The sequence below is a fragment of the Boleophthalmus pectinirostris genome, unplaced genomic scaffold (assembly GCF_026225935.1).
Source record: "Boleophthalmus pectinirostris isolate CB_2022bp ecotype Guang Dong unplaced genomic scaffold, ASM2622593v1 HiC_scaffold_14, whole genome shotgun sequence".
NCBI lineage: Eukaryota > Metazoa > Chordata > Actinopteri > Gobiiformes > Gobiidae > Boleophthalmus > Boleophthalmus pectinirostris.
The window spans coordinates 25,038,421-25,061,547 of NW_026571047.1; the positions used below are offsets into that span (position 1 = coordinate 25,038,421).

Here is a 23,127-nt window from a genome sequence, read left to right on the forward strand (position 1 = left end):
TCTGTCCGTACCTCTTCCTCGTTTGAAGATTCCTCAGTCCCTCCCGTTATGGATTTTGGTTTAATTTAGCCAAACTCCAGCGTTGTCATAAATCTCATTGTCTTATAAAAGGAGTTTGAAGGAAGCCTTTGTAGCCCATGCTATTAATTTTAGAAATATTCCAATCACAACTGAGCCTGTGTTATCAGTGCTTTACCCTCAGTACACGGACAGGCCTCATGTGAGAACTCAGAACCTTCAAAATTTCCTCCCTGAGCTGCAGAGGCTGCATTAGCACCAAGTCGTGACTGGTGCAGGTGCTGAGGTTTAGCTTTAGAGACCATTCAGATCAGAGGGAGTCCTGTTACGACTAAATCCATTTGGGTCACATTAACCTGAAGGAATTTTCCTTTCCTTCCCGCTCTCTAGGGGTGGGTCAAATCAGCCCCAAATTTTTTTTCTTGCCTGGCGAGAATTTATTTGAAAATAAATTTTTGGGCCTGATTGACCCGCCCCAAGAGAGCGGGAAGGGAAAATTTTTTCTTCGGATCAATGTGACCCTAAGAGTGTGAGGGTTAAACCTTGGAACTGGCAACTTGAGTGAGACTCGTGTGAGGCTCATTCTGCTTTCTGATTGGATAATTGTTTTGAAAACTAAACCAAGTGACAACAAGTTGTTATGGCATCCAACACTTTTGTAACAAAGAATAAATCTGCATTCCAACTTGCGCTCAGGTCGCTGTGATTTGAACATATCTTCCTCGTCTCTGAGGTGGTTTAGATGGTTGTAGTGTAAAACATCAGGTTTATTGAGCAGTTCACACAAATGCTGACGCCACACGACTTTGAACTAATAAAGTTTTATTTTCTTAGAAATGGCCAGTTTCCTGTTCTGTTCTTTTTTGTCTTTCTAAGAAAGTATACCCCTTTTTGAATTCAACTAGCATCTACATAATGGTTATTGAATACTTCACAATATATTAAGTCTAGATGTTATGGTACATGCATACGATTCAGGCCGCATGAGAGCCACAGTCACCACAATACAGGGGCAGGGGGCGGGGCAGAGTCATCGTGTCCCAGTGAGAGGAGCTGTAGCGCCCCCTGCTGACACCTCTCCACTAAACACTGACTGCATTAACACAAATACACACAACAGTAACACACACGCACACTGTACAACTGCCTTCGCGAGGAGAGGGCTAGTGTTAAACTCTTTCACAGAAAGAAGTCGACCACTGGGACCACGAGGCTCTGCGTTCACTGTGAGGGGTAAAGGGAGGCTAACCAAAGGAAATAATAATATAATAATATAATATAATAAAATAAAAGACATTCAAATACAGTCAGCTTTTTGCTCAAAAATACAAAACTACATGAGAAAAGCATCGAAATAAAACCCATTGATCAAAACATATTTCTTTGCTCTGTTACACACGACCTTTGACATTTGTCCATTTTCAAAGCCTTCGCTCTGTCTATACACACCAGGACTCTTTTGACATTTGTTCCCAGTGGAGTTTCACAAGGCTGCAGCTGTCCGTCAGTCAGTCTCGGCCTGTCTGGCTCTCTTGTGGAGTGAGGTTTCGTTCTTGTAGCGTATTGGACTCAATAGGGGGCGCCGAGTCGTACAGAGTGTCCGTGTCGTGCGTGGCTCGCCGGCCAAAGTGCAGGGGTTTGACAATGTCCCCGCGCCACAGTCACAAAAAAACCTGGAGAAACAAAACAGAAAAGAGTCAGTTACAGCATTTTGAAGTAAATAAAATGCTAGGCCTGTCACGATAATTATTACTATTTATCATGGGTAGTTTTTATTTGCACTACTGGGAAATTTCTGTTTATTTTACAACATAATAGTGTTCAGAGCTGTAGAAAGTTGAATTAATCACTTTTATGACTCATTCTAGCTACAAACTAAGTACAAAAAGAGTGTTTCATTCTGCCGTTTATTTATTGCAGATACTACAATATTGTGCAATCAATTAGAATACTTTTTGGAGGTTAATCCTGCTCTTGGGTTTGTGTGTCAGTGGCATAAATTAGTATTAACAGGGTTGCCACGGTCATGGAAATCCTGAAAAAAATTCATGGAAATTAAAAATGTCACTTTGCAGGCCAGGAAAAGTTATAGAATTTTGTAACTTCAATCAAAATTTTGGAAAAGTCATGGAATTTTAGTATCTCTTAGCTACTAATCTCGCAACTACAGCGTTTTCATAATATCATCAGGCTATTATGATTATTTCCAAACGTCTGCGCCTTTTGTTTAAAAGAGACGGGAATAAATGCACTGACAGTATTTTGAATGTTAAAAAACTATAATACCAAACCATAAAGAATTTTTAGTATATTTAGCCCTAAAAGTTTGATCAGTTCTACATGTAGAACATGTAAAGTCCTGAAAATTTCATTTTAGGTCATGAAAAAGTCAAGGAAAAATTTTGAAATTTTGTCAGTAAAAAAGAGTGGAAATCCTGTTTTAATATTACTGTTTATATTTTCTTTAGCAGTATAATCGCACAAATTTGTAATTGTGACAGGCCTAACAATAACTGCTGCATGTCTCCATGAAGTGAACAAGCCATCCAAAAAGTTACATAGTGCCCCTTTAATCACAAAAACATCCAGAGGCACTTTACATTTAGGTTTACCTTTTTCTAGAGTAAGTGGGGAAAATATAATTGTGCTTGTAAAATCAACATTTTTTTGTTTTCATTCTGATTAACTTGACCCATGTCCCAATACAACAAATAAATGATGCACTAGCGCCCTCCAGTGGCACTTCAGAAGAGTTGTCAATTTTTGAAATGTTTAAGTGCAAATATATTCCAAATTATTTAAAATTTAAAAACTATACAAACTTTACAAACAAACTTCCTAGATGTGTCTTACCTATCGTGCCGTATAAACTCTACGTCGTGGCCTTGGTGACATTTTTTAATGCAGTTCACACAGATGGCGTTTCTATCCGTCGTGTTACACGTGTGACACCTGAAAGAAAATCAAACCAAACACACAAATTATTTACATGGACCTTTAAATATTATTCAGAATGTACTTTATGTTAACCATGTCATGCTGGTGTTCCCTCATCATTTGTTTAGTTGTATTTTAGGGATGTAACAATAACTGAAATATCGTGATATCGTATCGTCAATACTAATACCTTGGTCCATCACAATATATGGAATTGCAAGGTTTTTCACTTAAAATTACTAAAAAAAGAGGAAACAACACATGCCATGATCCTTTACTTACTTCACTACATAATAAGATGTTATTAAGCGCTTTCAGATCTTATTTCTTTAGAATATGGCAGTAATGATTCACACTGAAGACTGGTCACGGTATTTAAAAAGGAAAATATAGTGTATGTACAATTCTGTTAATACCCCCAAAATATCGCAATAATTATCATACCTTGGCGGCATATCGTGATCATATCGTACCGTGAGAGGCACATCGAGACAATATCGTACCGTGCGATTTAGATATCACTATTGTATTTCCATGGTTTATGTTTGAGTAATCCTCTACTGTTCGGCATTTGAGGCTTGTGTGCTCTGAAAATGTCTTTTCACCTACCCCCTATCTCCGCCCCATTCTCTGTACAACCATCTCTGTGAGTGAGTCTTAGAAGAGGCTGCAATGATTCCCTGTTAAATCGCACTGAGACTTTCCTGCAGCTGAACTTGAACTGACCAGGGAGTGAACGGATCTATTTCTATTATCAAGCCGCTTTCAGAGCCGTTTACAATGAACGCTCTAAACACCTGAAAAAGCATAATACTGCATGTCTTTAGAGTAACAATTCACTTTACCTGTAGAAGTCGTGCATGGGGTAACTGGTGTAGCTGGAGATTTTGTAGAGACACTGCCCTCGACTCACTGCCTTCTCAATGGCGTCTTGGTTATTCAAAATTTTATTATCTGAAAATGAGCGTCAGCATTTTAGACTTTGCAGCAAAACAGTCGCCTGAACAGTTAATTATAGTTTATTCAATATAGTTTTAATGTACCTTTCATAGTTACATTGACTCCTGAGGCGAGAAAAAGCCCCCCGAATCTATTGTTGAAGATCTGGTTTCCCTCCAGCGTGGCCGTGGCGTGGTTCGTGATCTCGATACCTGAATAAAAAAATTAATTGCTCTGAAATTACTGTGAATTCATACAGTATTTTAGATCAGTAGTCTAAAGGGCTAAATCGTTTTGAAATTTTGATTATGAGGTGCTTCGTGAACTAAAATAAGCCTAAAAGAAGTCTAAACCGGGACCAAAACATGTCAGCTGTTTAATTATTCATATTTGGAGTCTTTTAAAACCTATTTTTTGTGTACTACAGAAAAGTGAACTGAAGATGGGAACTATAATAAAAGATTTGATTTCATTTATTTATTTTTCAATCAAAAGGACAAAACTAAACAAAAAATAAGTGTACTAAATGTATTATAGATTCAATTAAAAGTGCATTATGTAATTTTGTGTGTAGGGTCTCCATGGAGATGTGGTTTTGCTGTGTACTGTGGAACATTCCAGGCAAAGCAGAGACAACTCCATGAAGACAAGTGACAGAACCCACCAGAAAAGTTACATAGTGCACCTTTAAGTAAATACCATCATTTTGTCAACTAGAATTTTAGTAAAAAAATAAAGACTAAAGGTACAAAGCAGCAAATTATTATGTATTTATTTATCATTCTTGGCAGCACAAACCTGCAGCGAACCCGTCAAAGATTCGGTTCTTTCGAAGGATGGGATGGCTGTTGGTGCTGATGAGGACTCCGGCCTGAGCGTTTCTGAAAATGTCGTTCTCTTCGAGCAAACCTGGACACAAGAGATTCACCACAATTTTACAAACTGTATCACAAATAATTGTTTTTAGATTTTAAATTTAGATCAGTAATAAAAACATTTCATCTATAAACACCTTTCAAAACCAAGGACACTGTACAAGACAAATTAAAAACATTTATCCCACGGTCAGTGAGAAATCCAGTGTCAAACTGTTGTGTATTAATACTACATAATGCACAAGTAGTTCCGGCAACAGCCAAATCACTGTTCTATATCACTGCTCGCCATGACATCACCATAGCAACGGGTAAACAAAACAAAGAGAATAAAGAGTTATATTTTGAAAGATATAGGGCTCTGGAATGAATGAATTATGCATTAAATGTAGTTTGTTTTAATTTATAATTTTTCTCATATATAAAGGAAGTCGTAAGTGAAACTGTAAATGTAAACTTGCTGTTGATACTCTGCTTTTCTTTCTTGGAATTCTGTCATTGTTTACAAGGGTTTGGCATTATAAGTACTTTTTACTTCAGCCTAAACCCTTTCGATCATGATCTATGGGGTTGTAATCCATGTTTTGGTTTTTTTTATTTATTTATTTTTGTGGTGCCACAAAATGACTGAATAAACTACTGCTACTAAACAGATGCTCAACTGCTGCGGATAACATCTAGTAAATCGCATCATTTCAGAAATTTTGGACATTTTGGACATTTACAGACGGGGAACTGGCTTTTCACATTGACAAGTGACACGTTTCAGTTTGTAGGCCTGGTATAAGCGCATTAAACAACTTGTAGGTGTGCGTTATGCCGTTTTAACGCACTGCTCATCGTTGTTTAACGCTTTTACATATCACTGCTCTACAGCCATCGCCATGACGTCACCATGGCAACGGCTAAACACATCCTCAACTGCTCCGAGTAGCTTCATTTACAACACAGAAATAACTAATTTGAGATATTTACATTCAGTGAACAGGCTTTTCCCTTTTAAAAGACATTTCAGTTGTAGAGGCGATATAAGTGCATTAAACAACTTGGAGCAGTGTTTTATGCCGTTTTAACGCACTGCTCCTCGTTGTTTAATGCTTTTACATATCAGTGCTCTGTTGCCATCGCCATGATGACACCATAGCAACGGCTAAACACATCCTCTGGTGCTCTGAGTAGCTTCATTTACAACACAGAAACAACTAATTTGAGATATTTACAGGCAGGGAACAAGCTTTTTGCATTCATTAGGGAGATATTTCAGTTTGTAGTCGTGGTTTAAGTGCATTAAACAAGAAGCCATGTGTTCTGCAGTTTTAACGCAGTTTGTGAATGAACTCTGTGGTGCATGTTAAAACTGCAAAACGCACAGCTCCTTGTTGTTTAATGCTTTGAAAGGTCTTTACTTAAACAACAGAATAAAACATACAATACAAACTGGGACAGAATCGACATTTGACCCCTAATTGCAACGAACAGATCAATGACACAGCATATAACTTTTTTTTTCTTTTTAATTAATTATTAGAGTTTTTAAATCATATTTTTTAACAGTCCCAGTTATTTCCATTATATGTTTTGGTTGTCACTTTATGTTTAATATTTCCCCCCTTTTTCGTGATTTTAATCGACTGCTGTGTCACTTTTTTAGAAATATGTAATTATTGTATCAGAAGTCCCCACTATTAAGGGTGCCATTATATTTTAAGTCTGAAAACATGTCATGTGCACTAAAATGTTCTTTAAATACGCAGAGACTACAAGTGTGTAGACAGTTTTGACAGTGTGATATGTCCGTACCTCTTCCTCCGTTGAAGATGCAGATTCCTCCGTCCCTCCCGTCGTGGATCTTGTTCCTCCTCAGAGTGGGATTACTGTCCGTCTTTATCCAGACTCCAGCCATGGCATTGTCGAAGATCTCATTGTCTTCAATAAAGCCCAAACCTGGAACATTTTACATACATCATTTAAAATAAAGTTAACACACAAAGCCAGTACTGTAAATGTGAATATGTGCAATTTTTTAAAATTACATTTGTATTATGAATCTTAATTTGACTATTTTTTGTTGACTTCTGAATAATAACAAATTAAACTTCAAAGATATTTCTGAAAAAAGTGGATATAAAAGATTCATACCAGAGTTATAGACTAAAATGCCTCCGTTCTGTCCTCCCCAGATCTTGTTACGTCGAATCTTTGGGTTACTTCCCGTTCTGTGGATAGAAAAAATTATTAAGAAGTTAATTAGAAGTGAATCATTTTTTATTTAAAAGTTAAGCAAGTTAAATACATGTGAAATAAATATACATGTATGTGGTAGAAAAACTGGTTTAACTCACAAAACAAGATTCAGATGCATTGTTTCATTTGAATAACAAGAATATGATAACCACATTTCAGTGGTTTGACTTCATTACACCCAATTAACAAAAGTTTTCATTTCACACATTTGTTAAAAAGTGGGTTAGAAAGTTCCGCAGTATTTCATTAACGATCTCCACAGAGAAAAACAAAGTTACAGCTCACGTCTGTGGAGAAGCGAGCCTGCTCACACAAGTATACATGTTTTTTCAAGGCACTTTTGAGCATTAAAAACACAAACAGTAAGTAGACGTGATTCATTCCTTAATGCGGTACATTCCAGCCTAGTCATAAGAAAAGTTACGCAATGCATCTTTAACAAATAATTATGAGGTCCTGTTTACCTTATTTGGACTCCAGAATACATGTGATTGTAAATGTCATTGTCTTCCAATACTCCATGCCCGTTATCATAGAAATAAACCCCAACCTGGGGAAAAAAAAAAAAGAAAAATCATTAACAACAAAAATAACCACTGTCATTTCAAACTCCATTTACCCTTTTTTTTCTCTTTAAATCAGTCAAATGAATATAATTAATTAGAAATCAGTATCTAGTAATTGAACATTTCTTGAGACGTCCAGGATAAAGACACTATTGCAAAATTGAATCAAAATAACCAAATAAAAACAACAAAGGGAATGGACCATTTCATCTCCAATAAAACACTAGAGAGGACTAAGAATGAGGACTTTCCTGTTGTGGTCACCTTTATTGCAGTTTTCTTTAATGACAAAGTTCAGGGCATCAAAAATGCCATCAATTCCACAACACAAATAACAAGCATGCAGCCACAGAGACACTTAGAGCTGAATCACTTTGCACCTGTAACTGACAAAACTGTTTTAGAGATCATTACCAGTCTGAGTTCATCTACTTGCTGCCTGGACATGTTACCCACTAGATTTCTAAAGTCCGTCCTCAACAATTTACTTTCACCACTCACTCACATAGTTAACATGTCACTTCAATCTGGAACATTCCCAAACGCGTTGAAAACTGCGGTCATTAAGCCTCTCCTAAAGAAGAGCAGTCTTGATGCCACAGTACTGAACAATTTCCGACCCATCTCAAATCTGCCGTTTTTTGGCAAAGTCCTTGAAAAAGCTGTTTACCAACAGCTTACGAACTTTCTCCAAATGAACAACTCCTTTGATGTTTTCCAGTCAGGTTTTAGAGCCCACCACAGCACTGAGACTGCTCTTATCAAGGTGACAAATGACATCCGCCTGAACACTGATGCAGGCAAAGTCTCAGTCTTGATCCTGTTAGATCTGAGTGCTGCTTTTGACACTGTCGATCATGGGATCCTCTTACAGAGACTAGAGGACTGGGTGGGCATCTCTGGTACTGTACTGAACTGGTTCAAATCCTATCTAGAAGACAGGAAGTATTTTTGTTGAAATTGGAAACTGTGTCTCAGATCACATGGCCCTGACCTGTGGGGTGCCTCAGGGGTCAATCCTGGGCCCCCTGTTGTTCAATCTCTACATGTTGCCATTAGGCCAGTTAATAAGCAGCAATAACGTGTCGTACCACAATTATGCAGATGACACACTCAGATCTACGTCTCTCTGGCAGCAGGAGACTATGGACCAGTGGACTCACTTGGTCACTGCATCCAACAGATCAGTGTGTGGATGCAAAACAACTTTCTCCAGCTAAACTCTGACAAGACTGAAGTCATAGTGTTTGGTCCACAGAAACAAAGGGACAGTGTCAGCAGTCACCTCCAGTCTCTCTCTCTAAAACCTTCAAATCAGGCAAGAAATCTAGGGGTAATAATGGACTCAGACTTGAACTTTAACAGCCACATCAAATCAATAACATCCACAGCCTTTTACCATCTAAAAAACATACCGAAAATCAAAGGTTTACTGTCTAAAGCAGCCTTGGAGAAACTTATCCATGCGTTTGTCTCCAGTAGGTTAGACTACTGTAATGTTCTGCTCACTGGTCTCTCCAAACGAGCTGTGAGATGCTGCAGAACATCCAGAACGCTGCAGCTCGGGTCCTTACTCGAACTAGGAAGTACGAGCACATAAGTCCTGTGCTCAGGTCTCTGCACTGGCTCCTGTGCCTCAGAGAATAGACTTTAAAACAGCTCTGCTTGTACAAGTCTCTCCATGGCCGAGCACCAAAGTACATCTGTGACATGTTAGTGTCATATGAACCATCTCGCACTCTGAGGACCTCAAGGACCGGCCTCCTGCTGGTGCCCAGAGTCAGGACTAAACAAGGGGAGTCAGCGTTTCAGGTTCATGCAGCTAAAACCTGGAACAGTCTTCCTGAACATGTGAGACAGACTCTTCTGTGATGCTGTTTAAATCCAGGCTCAAAACATTTCTGTTTAACTGTGCATATAACTGAAAGGTTTTCATTCCGCACTCTTCTCTCCAATTTATGTCTCTCTTTTTTATTTTAATCTTCACGATTATTTATGTTTTGATTTGTTTTTATTATGATTTTAATGTATTTCTTATTCTGTAAAGCACTTTGAATTACTTTGTGTACGAATTGTGCTATACAAATAAACTTGCCTTGCCTTGACCTGGCGCCCCCTGGAGGCTGCTGTGATGCCGCAGGACACAGAGAGGGGACACTTTTGGATGTTCCTCTCCTCAAACTGCCCTGACACAGATCTGCTGACCCTCCCTGACCAGTCCTCCTGCGAAACTAACCTGAGATCTTTGACTGAGACACAAAGGACACTGAGACACGGACTGGAAATGTTAAATTTTCCTCTGGATCAATAAAGTCTCTAGTAAGTCTAGTTGTTTTAATTAAATTTTGTGATAATATTTATTAAGTATTCAAATAATGTTTTAAAATACATATAAATATATTTTTTTTACACTTTTTATTTGTGGTCAAAATTTTAACAAATGTACATAAAAGAATAAAAAAAACTGAAAAATAAAATACCTTATACACTGTAGTGAGCTTTGTAAATAGACCATTTTGACCATCGCTTCTCAAATTTACCAGCTTTCAGTCTCAAATAAAACATTATTTTTTCCATTACATAAATTTCCTCCATTATATTTGTCCACTGCTGTAATTTTAAAGGGTCATCCTTCAGCCAATTCCTTGTCATTACTTTCTTATTAGCCAAGATCATCACTTTAAACAAACAGAAGTCCTCAGCTCGAATATTGTTTTCATGGAACAAGTTCAAGAACATAACCATGGGTCATTGGGTAGTTTATAGTCAAATGTCTCTTCCATTACTTTATATTTTTAAAGAAACATAATTAAATAATATTTTTTTTAAAGTTCAACTACTCCTAATGCGAAAGCTCCTATGGCTGAACACATGTATAATTCCATTTGTCTGTATTCCACTTGTGAATTATGTTTCAAACAACAATAAATTATGACTTATTATTAGTACAAAACCTGCTAGCCCTGTACCTTATACCTCTACAAACATGTATGGGACTCTTGTGTTAGTTCAGTTCATATTTCAGTCTTGTTTCAAATGTTTAATCCTCCTCAACGTATTTAAAATGTGAACTTTGAACAGAATCCCACTACAAAAACAAAAAAAAATAAATTGTGAATCGAAACATGATCACAGAGCTTGTCAGAAAAAAATCGCAATTAGATACGTTCCAAGCTCATTCAGTCGAAGTTTCCCATGAGAACTCCAGGTGAGTTAAGGTGAACCTACAGCTTTAACACTTGTATAACCACTTGAGAACGTGACCTCTGCAAACATGTATGTGACTCTTGTGTTAGTTTGGCTCATATTTCAGTCCTGTTTCAAATGTTTAATCCTCCTCAGCGTGTTTAAAATGTGAACTTTGAACGGAACCCTCTTATAAAAACAAAACGGTGAATCGAAAATCGCAATTAGATATTTTCCCAAACTCGTTCAGTCCTAGTTTCCCATGAGAAGTCCAGGTGAGTTAAGGTAAACCTGCAGCCTTAAAGCTCGTATAACCTGATATACTTGTGATATTGCGCGTGGTGCGAGCGGCTTTACCTGCTTTCCGCTGTGGATTCGGTTCTTGCGCAGGACGGGGGTGCTGCCAGTCGTCACCCACACTCCTGCTAACGTGTTACTGTAAACCTCGTTCTCCTCGATCACGCCTTGGCCTTTTTCGTGCTGAAACAAACAATAAAATATAACAAATATAAAAAAAAAAAACAGTACAGCGGTTGATTCTGTGCATTCAGTAAGCATAAAACAACGAGGAGCCGAGTGTTAAGCAGTTTTAACGCACACCCCGGACTCGAACAAGTACGTTAAAACCACAGAGCTTACACCACAGCTACAAGTCTGCAATTTCTCATCTGTGAATATGAAAAGCCTGTTCTCGTAACAATAAGGGTAGTAAGAATATTAACGCACAGCAGTTAGACATTGGAATTCGCACTGACCGTAGTATAATCAATAACACTTGAAAAATCTGCAGTTTTTATAAAAGGTCAGGCTACCGTTTAATTACAGTAAAAAAGAAACATTATAAAATACAAATTACTCCGACATCTGGAAATGTTGGAAGAGCAAGCTATATGTATTTTAATTCTACCAAACCTTACATTACTATAGGTTTTTTTGTATGTGTGGGTGGGTGTGTGTGTGCTGGTGGGTTTATTTATGAAAGTAATGTACAATTTGGACCCTGAGTACGTAAAATAAAGTTATAATAATACATAGTAGGGATGTAAGAATAACCAAAATATCGTGATATCGTATCGTCAAAGTTCTCACAATAACATCGTGGACCATCACAATATATCGAATTACAAGTCTCTTTGCCTTAAATTAAGAGTTATGGTGCAGCAATAGCTAAAAAAAAGACTACATAGACCATGATCCTTTGCTCCATTTCAGTGTAGACTATAATAGACAATAGAAATAACAGTTCTAAGCACTTTTAAGTCTTAGTTGTTTGGATTAAGACTTGTCAAGGCATTTTAAGAGGAAAAAGTTGTGCATTAACAGTTTTGTTTGCCTCCACAAAATAAAGTAATAAATATCTGACCGTGAGATGTATATTGGAAAATATCGTACAGACAGATTTGGATATTGTTACATTGCGAGCTTTCCCACGATATCGCAATAAATATCATACTGTGAGGTTTATACTGTGAGACTTGGAAATCGTTACACCCCTAATACACAGAATTCCAAATAGGAAGTGAGTGCGCTTTCGGCTACATCAACTCCGGTTCACTTTGTATTGGAAAAAAACGTCACCCCTCTCTCTGTAACTGCTGCTGTCAGGCTCCTCATTTTAGTAATAATTAAAATGTTCGTGTGTAGAATCCCTCAGTTGTCAAGGTGGAATCAATAGCAAAAGGAGAAATTCAATTGGTCAACTGGACAAAAGTTTATTGGTCGAATACGTTTCACAGCTTTTCAGTTCTGGTCAAAATGCTGGTGGACACTTCCTTATATCTGCCTGAAGGAATTAGCTAACTACAATGAAACTACTCTGAAACTAATACACCTACTTACGGTTTACAGTTTCTGTTTGTTAGCTCGGCCTATTGAACTTGCACTGAGTGTGGGGTCATATTTGCATAACCATAATGAAGCTTTCATACCTCTGAACCTGACCTGGCTATCTCTATTGTTTTCTTTGTTTGTTTTGATTTAGGTTTGAGAATGGAGTTGTAAAATGTTCGTATTAACCCGCTCTACATGATTCTGGTGTTTTTATTTTGCCATTTTGTCTGTAAATCAGTTCCTATTCCTATTATGGAACTGGGTCTATATTAGAGATGCGCGGATGGCGGTTACAGCCGTGGACTCCACGGCTAAACCGCGGGTCGGGCGGATGACGTGACAAAAAATAATATTTTAATTAAATTCGGGTGGGTGGTGGTTTCACTACTCAAATAAAAAATTCTGAACTCGGAGCAACTGGGAGGAGACCGAGCGGATGATGGGAGGGTGCGGTTTTGACAATTGGTCAAAAACTATGGTTGCAAATGGATAGCGGGGGGATGATGAGTTTTGCGATGCGGTTGCGGATGAAAAAGTAGCCCATCCGCGCACCTCTAGTCCATATGTGCTCCTACAACTGCAGGCCTCCATGAGCTTCATGGAGCTTTCACTGGAGCTGAACGCTGTGGGTGACGTCACACTCACTTAGTCCACTTCTTTATACAGTCTCTGATTTGGAGTACAAACAAATTCAGATTTTTTATTTTTTTTCCTAGAATGGTTGATTTGACTGAAAATAAATGAGAAATCTATTGGGTTACAACTTTCCCTTTATCTTCCGTTACTCTAAAACTTTATCCATCTCTTGTGTGACTGTATTTTAATGGACAGAGAGAAATACTTTCACCCAGATCTTACCACGTAGATGCCTCCGTGCTGCCCGTCGTGGATCTTGTTGTGCCGGACGATGGGGCAGCTGTTGGTTCGGATCTGGATTCCCGCCAAAGCGTTGCCGTAGATATCGTTACTCTCTATTAAGCCCCGCCCATCCCCGAATATGTACACGCCTCCTTGGTTTCCGTTAAAAATTGCATTAGCCCTGGAGAGACAAAAAACAAAAGTTGGCACAAGCACAAAATAATTTAATTTAACTTCTCTGGTAGAGGGCCATATCCATTTTGCATTTACAAGTTACAAGGGTTTCCAAAAAGCATGCCTTCTTATTGTAATCACAGATCTGACTTGTAACTTGGCTTGGTGAAAGAGGGTTTAATGCCTTACTGTGGAACATTCCAGGCAACACAATAACATGAAGGACAAGCAGATGGCGGACCCTCCACCAGAAAAGTTACATAGTGCGCCTTTAACATTAACAGAAAGCCCTTACCGTATCGTGGGGTCACTATTAGACGTGATCCAGACGCCGGCGAAGTTATTGGCGTAGATTTTGTTTTCTATAAATTGGCCACGCCCCTTTTCGTGGACGTAGATGCCTCCCGTCTGCCCGTGGTGGATCTCACATCTCACTACGGTCGGGTTGGCGTACGCCTTCACCTCGAAGCCCGCGATTCGATTTCTGTGAATGTTACAGTTCTCAAAATAACCCTGAAAACGAAAGAAAAGGCAACACGAGTTAGTATGAAAATCTTGCTTCAAATATAGAGAAGATATTGAGAATGTTGCTCTTTTTATTTTAGCTGACACAGTGCGTACCTACATTAACTCATGAACAAGTCATTTTTATCTCCCACTTAAGAGATTAGTCAAATTAAAACAAAAAAATGAAACAGAAAACGCACACCAGAGTTCTTGTTCTTGAAAAATAAACAAACACATAGCACACTCAGATGGCCGATATCCAAAACGTTTTATATTTTTAGATTACGTTTCGGCAAAAAACCTTAGTCAGATCATTTCTAAAACTAAAACTATGTCAAATTAAGCAACTATAATGCCCAAAGTTGGACTATTTTGACTAACAAACGTAATATTTATTCTACAAGATGGTTTTCTTGCAATAAAAGCAAAACTTATCTTGCTCCAGTACTGTAAAAGCAGCTCTTGGGGTCAAAATGAGACTGTTGTGAACTATCTGCATCTAATTATTAAAGCATTTTTAGCGTCCGTGAAACAGGAAGAACGACTCGTGCACAGTTAGAATGCCATTTGTTAGCAGTAGTATGACGACAAACTGCTCTGGCCTCACTTTTTTATGTTTGTCGGGAAAAATAAAAAGGTATTTTACTTCTGAAGCTCAAACAAGGACACAGAATCCTTACCATGCCGTGGTCGAACGTGAAGACCCCGACGTCGCGCCCGTGGTGGATGTGGTTACGTCTAATGATGGGGTTACCATGGTTTTTCACCCAGATTCCAGCTAAGGCGTTGTTGCTAATTTCATTGTCTTCATAAATGCCCTAAAACAGCAAATGGTCAGCTGGTTAAAACTCTAAAATTGTGTGATATTTACATTAGAGAATAAGTGAGTACCTGTGCGTGGTCGGTGATGTAGAGTCCTACGTTTTCACAGTCGCTGATGTTGCAGTGTTTGATGGTGGGACAGGCTCCTTGACCGCTCACACACACCGCTGAACCAACTGGAATCACAAAAACACATAATATTATCCAACCTAGTCCAATAACTTTTATTTTATTTAAACATGGCCGTTTCCAAAGTGTTGCACAGACAAATTAAGACAACATTTACTCCTCTACTACATCATTATCAGTTAACAAGGATGAAAATATACTGACAGTTTCTTCTAAGGATTATAAATCGTGTGAAATCTTGTTGTGTCATGTTTAAGGGAGTGTCTAGTCCCACCCCTAATGTCTTCCTTGGATTTAGACCATTTGAATGTAGACAAATTTCACTTAGCCCAGTAGGTACCTAGACTTTCAAAAGCGTTCTGAGACTACAGTGTAATAAATGTAGTTACAAAGGGCTTTAAGGGCTCAGAATACAAGCATCCTGACTTTCGATCATTGCGCAATGCATACTGAGAAGGATCCTCCGAAAAAGTGAGCACCAAAAGATGCGTCTATTGTCAAAGCCGATCTTTTCAAGTCTTTTTGAACCATATCACTTTTGTTTCGCACTTTCTTGTTCTTGTGATTTTACAGCAACATCACGTCTTGGTCGCTTTGCAGTGGAAGGTGTTTCTTGGCGAACAGCTGGTGCCTCTCGCTTTGGTGTTGACTTTTTAAATTCGTAACCAAGGTTGAGCGAGGGATAAGGATTTTGCTTTGTTGGTGCTCCACATACAAAATGGTGGCTGCAAGCTGGGATGATTTCTTCGGCAGCCAAAGGTTTCCTTTTTCATCTTTCCTGTCTATCAATACTGCCCATTGCCTTCGACTTTCACTATTTTTCAATTCTTTTGAGAAGGGAAACAGTTTGAACGGAGGTTTGCCCTCACACTGATCTGATTCCCTTTTGCAATTATGGAGTTCGCAAACTTCCGAAACCCATTTTTCAAGCTGTTTTCCGCTGTTAGGACATCCAACAACCACACAATTACTATGTCTGAATCCCAAAACTAAAATATGACAATATCAGAACCAGAAACAAAAGCGATGTGGTTCAAAAGGCTTGAAAAGATTGGCTTTGACAATGGACACATCCCACTGGGAAATCAAACATGGTGATTTGATGCTCACTTTTTCAGAGGATCCTTCCCAGTATACATTGCGCCATGACCGGAAGTTTGAAATTCGGGATGCATGTATTGGACCCTTTTCCTATTAGTTTATATTAGAGGAGGGCCCATGTGAGACTTCTTGTCCCAGGCCCACCAATTTCTATCAACGGTCCTGCCAGTAATAGTTCAGGGTAGGCATTTTAACTGCCTATAACTCTACCCAAGTCTTAAGAGTGAAACCAAACCCCTCCATAGTAACAAACGTCAGTACCCTCTGTGTTACCTGTGCAGGTGGAGCGGATGATGCAGTGGTCGATGTTGGGGCTACAGTTCACGGTGATCTCCAGACAGTGGTGCGCGTTGTGGTGCTGTGCAGACTTGTCGTCAGGGTTAAACTGTGGACACAAGGGGGCAGCACCGAGTTAGAGGCAGTGCTTATATACAATACACTGGAAATACTACTACTATTACTACTACTACTACTACTACCAATACTACTAATAATAATAATAATATTAATAATAACCAAGGAAGTTTAGTGCTGCTTTTTCCACAAATAAAATGCAAAATAACAAAATTAATTATGTGATTTTGAGTATAATTCTGTTTTTGAATAAACAGTCTTATAATTATATTTAATACACATTCAGTTTAAACATATATAGCCAATAAAATGAATAAAAATAAAATGTGAAGGTTTTATACAAGAAATGTCTGACCACTTTGATCTAAACCAGGCCTAAACTAAGATTAACCAGGACTACCTCAGGCCTAAAACAGGACTATCACAATTTTTGACTAATGTGATCCCTACCAACAGTAAAGGGGAGCATAAATTGTCATTTGTTTTGCCAAAATACAGAAATCCGTGTTTGCAAATGTCCATAAAGCAAAAAAAAAACTGATGTAGAAACTGATGTAGATGTAAAAAATAAGTATAATTCAATTTCAGTTTGTCCAATAGCATGTTTTGGATACTAACTTGTGTGATACCAGTGGAAAAGTAAATATATATATATATTACTACTTCTACAGTCACATAAAAACACTTAAGTTAAAATCACCAATGTAAATCTAGACCTGTATATAGTTTTGAGCTTCCCGTTATGTGGCATTTGAGGACTTTCCACCATACAAAAAGGACATCATCATTCGTTAATAGTTAATAGTTAACTTTTTCCATCCCTCACGCACGGATAAACAACCAACTACAATACCAGTGGAGCCCCTAAAGAGACAATGTAAATTCAACGTCCAGATGCCAGGTTTGATAGAAGTAGAAGTGCAGTGGCCTCGGGGTCAGATTTCAGTATTTACATATGTTGTTGGAGGATAAGTAAACAGAGCAGGTAAAGAAAAGCTTAATACAAATGATTTTACATGAGGAAACGGACATGTAAATACAGTCATTATATTTACAATGGCAGTCCACGAATGGTCTTTATGTTTTTGATGAGAGGTTTACAACATGGCTTTTGATAAATACAACGCAATTAGATTAAAAGATGCGTTATCCAACTTTTGTACATAAGCAAGCACACAAGGTTTATTTATATTATATTATATCACCTTTCACAGACAAAAAAAAATCACAAAGGGTTTCACAACACAAAGTTAAAGGTGCATTGTGTAACTTTTCTGGTGAGGGTCCATCTACAGGGTATCTCCAGGTTTGACTACCCCAAATTTAAGACTCTTTAAAAGACCTTTTTAAGACCACTTAAATGAAAATTAAGACGAACATTATGCATTATCCATTATCCATTATATCATTATCCATTATCCAGGCGAAAAACAGCAGATGACCATTACTTACTGCTTTAAATAGCAAAAAATACTTTTATTATAAAATCTCATTCAGAACTCATTTATAGCATTTATAGTAGTATGCCTTGCTTGGACAATGGCCAAAAAATCATTCAAATCATTCTAACAAGGCAAACAAAGTAATGTTTGCGCATATTCCAAATTTGACGTTCATTCATGTTACATGATTTCATTTTTTTTTTTTTTTTTTTTTTTTTTTTTCCTGCCTTCATTCAACATTGCACTGCAGCCCGGTTGAAAATACAAAAAAATACTAATGAAATTTAAGACCTTTGTGAAAAACATAATTTAAGACTTTTTATGGCCTTAATTTAGGAACATGAAATTTAAGACCTTTTTAAGACTTTTAAGACCCCGTGACTACCCTGGTCTAATGCTTTTCTTCGTGGAGATGTTATTGCTTTGTCTTGAATGTGTTTGCATGGCATTAAACCTTTCTATCTTCATGGAGACCAAACTAGACCAAGTTACAGGTCAGCTCTTTATAGAGACGACCCCGCTCACAGTCAGAATGCTCTTTTTCTACATATTTTTGAGCTATAAAATCACCTGTAATTTAATAAATGTAAGGCAGAGCTGTTTAATATCATACTGTGGAACATTCTAATCCACAGAAACAAGCAGGTGACAGCTTTTCCAGCAGAAAAGTTACACAATGCGCCTTTAAATCAGAAATAAAACCACAATTACAATAGAGTCAAGTCAACAATATGCCACTCATAGCAGCTGCTAGAAAACTAGTGGACCTTAAAAACCTTGAGCAAATAAGAGCATTTTGAGTTGACTTTAGACAAACAGACTCCAGAGAACACAAGGAGAGCGGTGAAATGGTTTGTGAAAGTGATGGGAACAAGTCTGATTTATACACTTCCTGATGTCACGTTTCTAAAGTCAGGTTCACTAGTTTTAGGAATTAAATATTAGATGATACGAGTGTAATAACTGTGTATTTTTTAATCAGTGGTTACGTCCAGATGCACATCATAGATTTCTGGAACATTTAATTAAAACAGGGACCATGATTTTGCTGTTTATTTGTCATTTTAACTGAATAAGTGTCAAGAGTCAGCTATTGTAGTCTACTTATCCAATTTTATGCTTATCTAGTTTTAATCAGTATTGATATTTCTTCCAGTCCCTCAATATCTAAATAAATTAAAGGTCCTTTAAGCTTTAAGTCATGTTATAATAATGTTGTTACTGCGTCAAAAAACATACCTGGAGTTGTGTTTCGTTTCATTTACACATGTTTGAGTAACTCTTTATTGTGTGAATGAAAAAAACACAACTCCAGATATGTTTTTAATGAGGAAACATTATAACAGATCAGAAAATAGCGTAATATGGATCCTTTAAAATATGGAGACATTTTATTTTACTTACCCTAATGGTCATGTATCCTACGTAGGCGTCTTCTGAACCTTCCATAAAAACAAACGTTGAATCTCTAGTATTTTCTATCACCACTTTGTCTGCTACTTTCCCAGGCGCTAAAAAGAACAATTTGTGATAATAGTCAGATATTTTGAATGCTTATAATAACTACATTTATTATTTGAATAAAAAAAAATACTGGTAGAGTTTCTGACCTGCTCCTATCATCGTGATGGGAGACTCGATGTAGATCCACTCGTCTGTGTAGATCCCGGAGTGAACGAAAATTAAGCCGTCGAAGTGGGCTTCCTGTACCCCCCCAAGAGCGTCTTCAATGGTGTCGTAGTACTGAAAAAAAAACACAAAAACATTTATGTCATAGACTGTATAAAGAAGTGGACTGAGTTTGGTTTCACCCATAGTGTTTAACTCCAGTCAAATTAAGCTCACAAGGCGAAATTAGAGCCAGTTCCATATTAGGAATTTATTTATGGACAAAACAACAAAATAAAAACACCAGGATCATGTAGAGTGGGTTAATATGAACATTTTAAGACCAAAATGATGAGGCTCATTGCAGGAGTTACAGAGAGGAGAGACAGTTTTTAGAAATAATGTACTTTAAAAGGTCCATTGTGTAACTTTTCTGGTGAAGGGTGAGCCAAGATGATGAAAAATTACATTGCCTCTAATGCATTTACTAAATTACTTTTTTTTTGGTTCAAAATAAGTAAAAAAAAAAGTGACTGTGATCTCCTCTCAACAAATCTCATCTGTAACTCGTTTACAAGTTTAATGCAATACTGTGGAACCTTCCAGGCAAAGCAAAGCAAAGCAATAATATCAGCAGCTGGGTGGCCGACCCTCCATCAGAAGAGTTATATAATGCATGTGTAACTCTGACAAATTAACCTAACGAGACAATGTTCTCTTGCAGCTTTCTGGTTATGGGAGTGAGTGCTACACATTTTATAACATAATTGTGATTTTGGTTTTAAAGATTGACCATTTATGTTTTCAAATGAGTATTCAGCTCAACATGCAGCAGCACAGACATCCAGAAGTATTTACATTCAAGAGAAATGAATGGAATTTTACTTCTTTGTTTATTATTTGAATTAGATGAACAACACGACTCACCAGCATGTTTTCCCGTCCCTTGTATCTCCCGGGGTTACTGTAGAAGTGCTCTGCGAAGCCTGGTTTGACATGGGCTCCTTTGTACTGCAACAAACATGCACACAAAATAAATATACGAAATTTGTTTTAAGTATTCCGTTAGGGATGGGCATTCGATGAAATTTTCTTAATCGATCGTCGGAAGAATTAACAATCGATTATCAATTAATTATTATAGTTTTTATATTAAAATTATCATCATTATTATTACTATCTGCACTACTAATCTGCATAAATAAATTCAACTTTACGACATATAAACCGTAACGACTCTAGAGCCACATCAGCCCGTTTATTATAATGTGTTTAATTCAGTTTTGTGCAACTCTCACAGAAACGAAACTTAAAACCGCATCGCTAATGTGCATAAACTAAGCAAAGATAAAACTACAGCTCTGGTGCGCTGATGCGGTTCAATTTCTGTTGGATTAAAAGACATGACTCAGTGGAATACAGGTTAGTGTGACCATATTTGCATTGGTCAAAACCAGGACACCGTACGGGGGTGGGAGGTGGGGACTCGTCATCGACATTGTGCGACTCTCACCTGGCAAAACTTTTTCCCTCTGGACACCGAAACATATGTGCTGCTTTGTACACTGTGCACATGGACTCACACTTTTCCCGACCAGAACGGAAAGTGTGGAATTTCTTGTACAAGTCATCGTTAAAAACACATTTGCACTTCGGTACGTTGCAGGTTGACTGACTGTTTGTGTCTGCTCGCTCCTTCTGAGTGCAGAGAGCTACATGTACAGACCCGTTTGGCACAGCAACCTACATTCGGTTTGTCGATTAAAATTAACGTAATCGATTAAATTCTTAATGATCAATTATCAATTAATCGACTAATCATGCCCATCCCTAGTACACCTTATAAACAACTGCAAGAGCACAGCAAAATTCTTCTATAAGAAGTTATTTGCAATTTTACAATTGCAACACAAATGGCAATTGCTCTTAAAAATAGACTATTTTGTAATTTGCAAAGGAAATTATGCAACTTAAATGACTGCAGATTTTGCGATTTGACCATTTCAACTGTTTAAATTGTGAAACATCTGGTATCTCTACGTCAAACTGAAAAAAGCAACACAATAAACAACACAATAGCCCTGTTTAAATCAGTGCTTGGTCATTACTGCTCCCGGAGTCCCTCCTTTGTGCCTGTGGGAGGCGTTAAAGAGTGCAGGTGCCTCTTAATTGGAGCTGGGTGCGTTCACGTCGGGGAGCACTTTTCAAAGCTCAGAAACAATGGATGAAAACAAAGGAAAACAAAAACAAAAGTGGACATGAGCAGCATAAGCAAGATGTCAGGGCTGTGATCCATTAGACTATTAACAGTGATTATATGGGGGGCAGGATCTGAAAAGAAAGTAAGTGGACAGGTCAAACGCTGAGGAGGAATTTTCCTACACTGACAATGAAGTCTTAACAAGGGTTGTCCAAAGAATTTATACTCAGATACTAATCGATACTTGCCGGGGGAGATCAGTGGTCCTCACACCCTCCTGCATGGGGATAAACTGACCCGGCTTATTCAGTTCCCATACTCATTTCAATACTATAGCTTTAAGTATCTGCAAATTTGAAGTGTGATATACTGCTGAAGTAAATATAAACAAACAATAATACTGAAACCAACCCATAAAGCAGAATTATCCCCCAAAAAATATGCTGAATCTACAATATTGTAAAAACAAAATGGGCTGCAATAAATAACAAAAAGAGTAGACAGTTTGTACCTATAGTGAGTCATAGATGTAAAATAAAAAAAGACAAAACTGATCCAAATGAGTTATGCAGCTGTTATTTATCTCTAAGCAACTCCAGGACAGCTTTGTGTAAATAAAAATTCAAACATGAGATTTTCTGGGCCAAATACAGCCAGTAATACATCATAATATGCCCAACTAGGATAAATATTTCAGTATTGGTGCATCCCTATCCCTTCATGATCTGCCTCCACTGACAGACTCCCTGATTGGCTGATCCACCTGTCAATCACGTCCATCTGAACTCTGTGAACTAAAGAGTGTACTCTGCTTCCCAGGCAAAAATCAAAACTAAAACTAAAAGTAAATGGACCATAAAATGAAACTCAACAGAGCAGGAATATCACTTACCCAGAGTTTCCCATAGATTTTGTTAACACTATGGTGCCACAAATTATTTTTATTTGAATAATTTAATCTCATTCAATGTTTGACAACTGTAATCTCTTTAAAAAATCTCCAATTCAATTCCAAATCAACTTTATTTCTATAGCACATTTTAGAAACAAATCCGTTTCCAAAGTGCTGCACACAGACCATAAAATGAAGACCACAAAAAGGTAAATTGCTAAAATTTGATCATACCAGTCCTTAAGCAATAAAACCAGTAAAACCAAAATAAAAGCAAAAGAACTGAAAAATCATAAATCAGCATTAAAGAGTAAAATAAATAAAAGACACAGAGGATTACACAACTCGTGCGGTGTTAAAAGCCAGAGAAGAAAAGTGGGTTTTGAGACGAGACTTTAAAACACTCCACTGTGGGCGTTTTTAAAAGTTTCAAATACAAAAGAGC

The 23,127-nt window shown here is 37.6% G+C and overlaps 1 protein-coding gene across 1 annotated transcript in view; it reads right to left on the reverse strand.

Annotated features, from left to right (window-relative positions):
- Positions 1–1,526: 1,526 nt before the first annotated feature.
- fbxo11b (F-box protein 11b) overlaps positions 1,527–23,127 on the reverse strand; it is a 29,328-nt gene continuing 7,727 nt past the window's right edge. Inside the window, 18 exon segments of the mRNA XM_020940683.2 lie at positions 1,527–1,630; positions 1,633–1,691; positions 2,872–2,970; positions 3,801–3,909; positions 3,999–4,106; positions 4,693–4,803; positions 6,570–6,713; positions 6,909–6,985; positions 7,478–7,563; positions 11,123–11,245; positions 13,454–13,634; positions 13,923–14,140; positions 14,815–14,952; positions 15,026–15,132; positions 16,460–16,571; positions 19,387–19,493; positions 19,593–19,725; positions 20,518–20,601. Of these exon segments, the coding sequence (XP_020796342.2) occupies positions 1,527–1,630; positions 1,633–1,691; positions 2,872–2,970; positions 3,801–3,909; positions 3,999–4,106; positions 4,693–4,803; positions 6,570–6,713; positions 6,909–6,985; positions 7,478–7,563; positions 11,123–11,245; positions 13,454–13,634; positions 13,923–14,140; positions 14,815–14,952; positions 15,026–15,132; positions 16,460–16,571; positions 19,387–19,493; positions 19,593–19,725; positions 20,518–20,601 (2,100 nt within the window).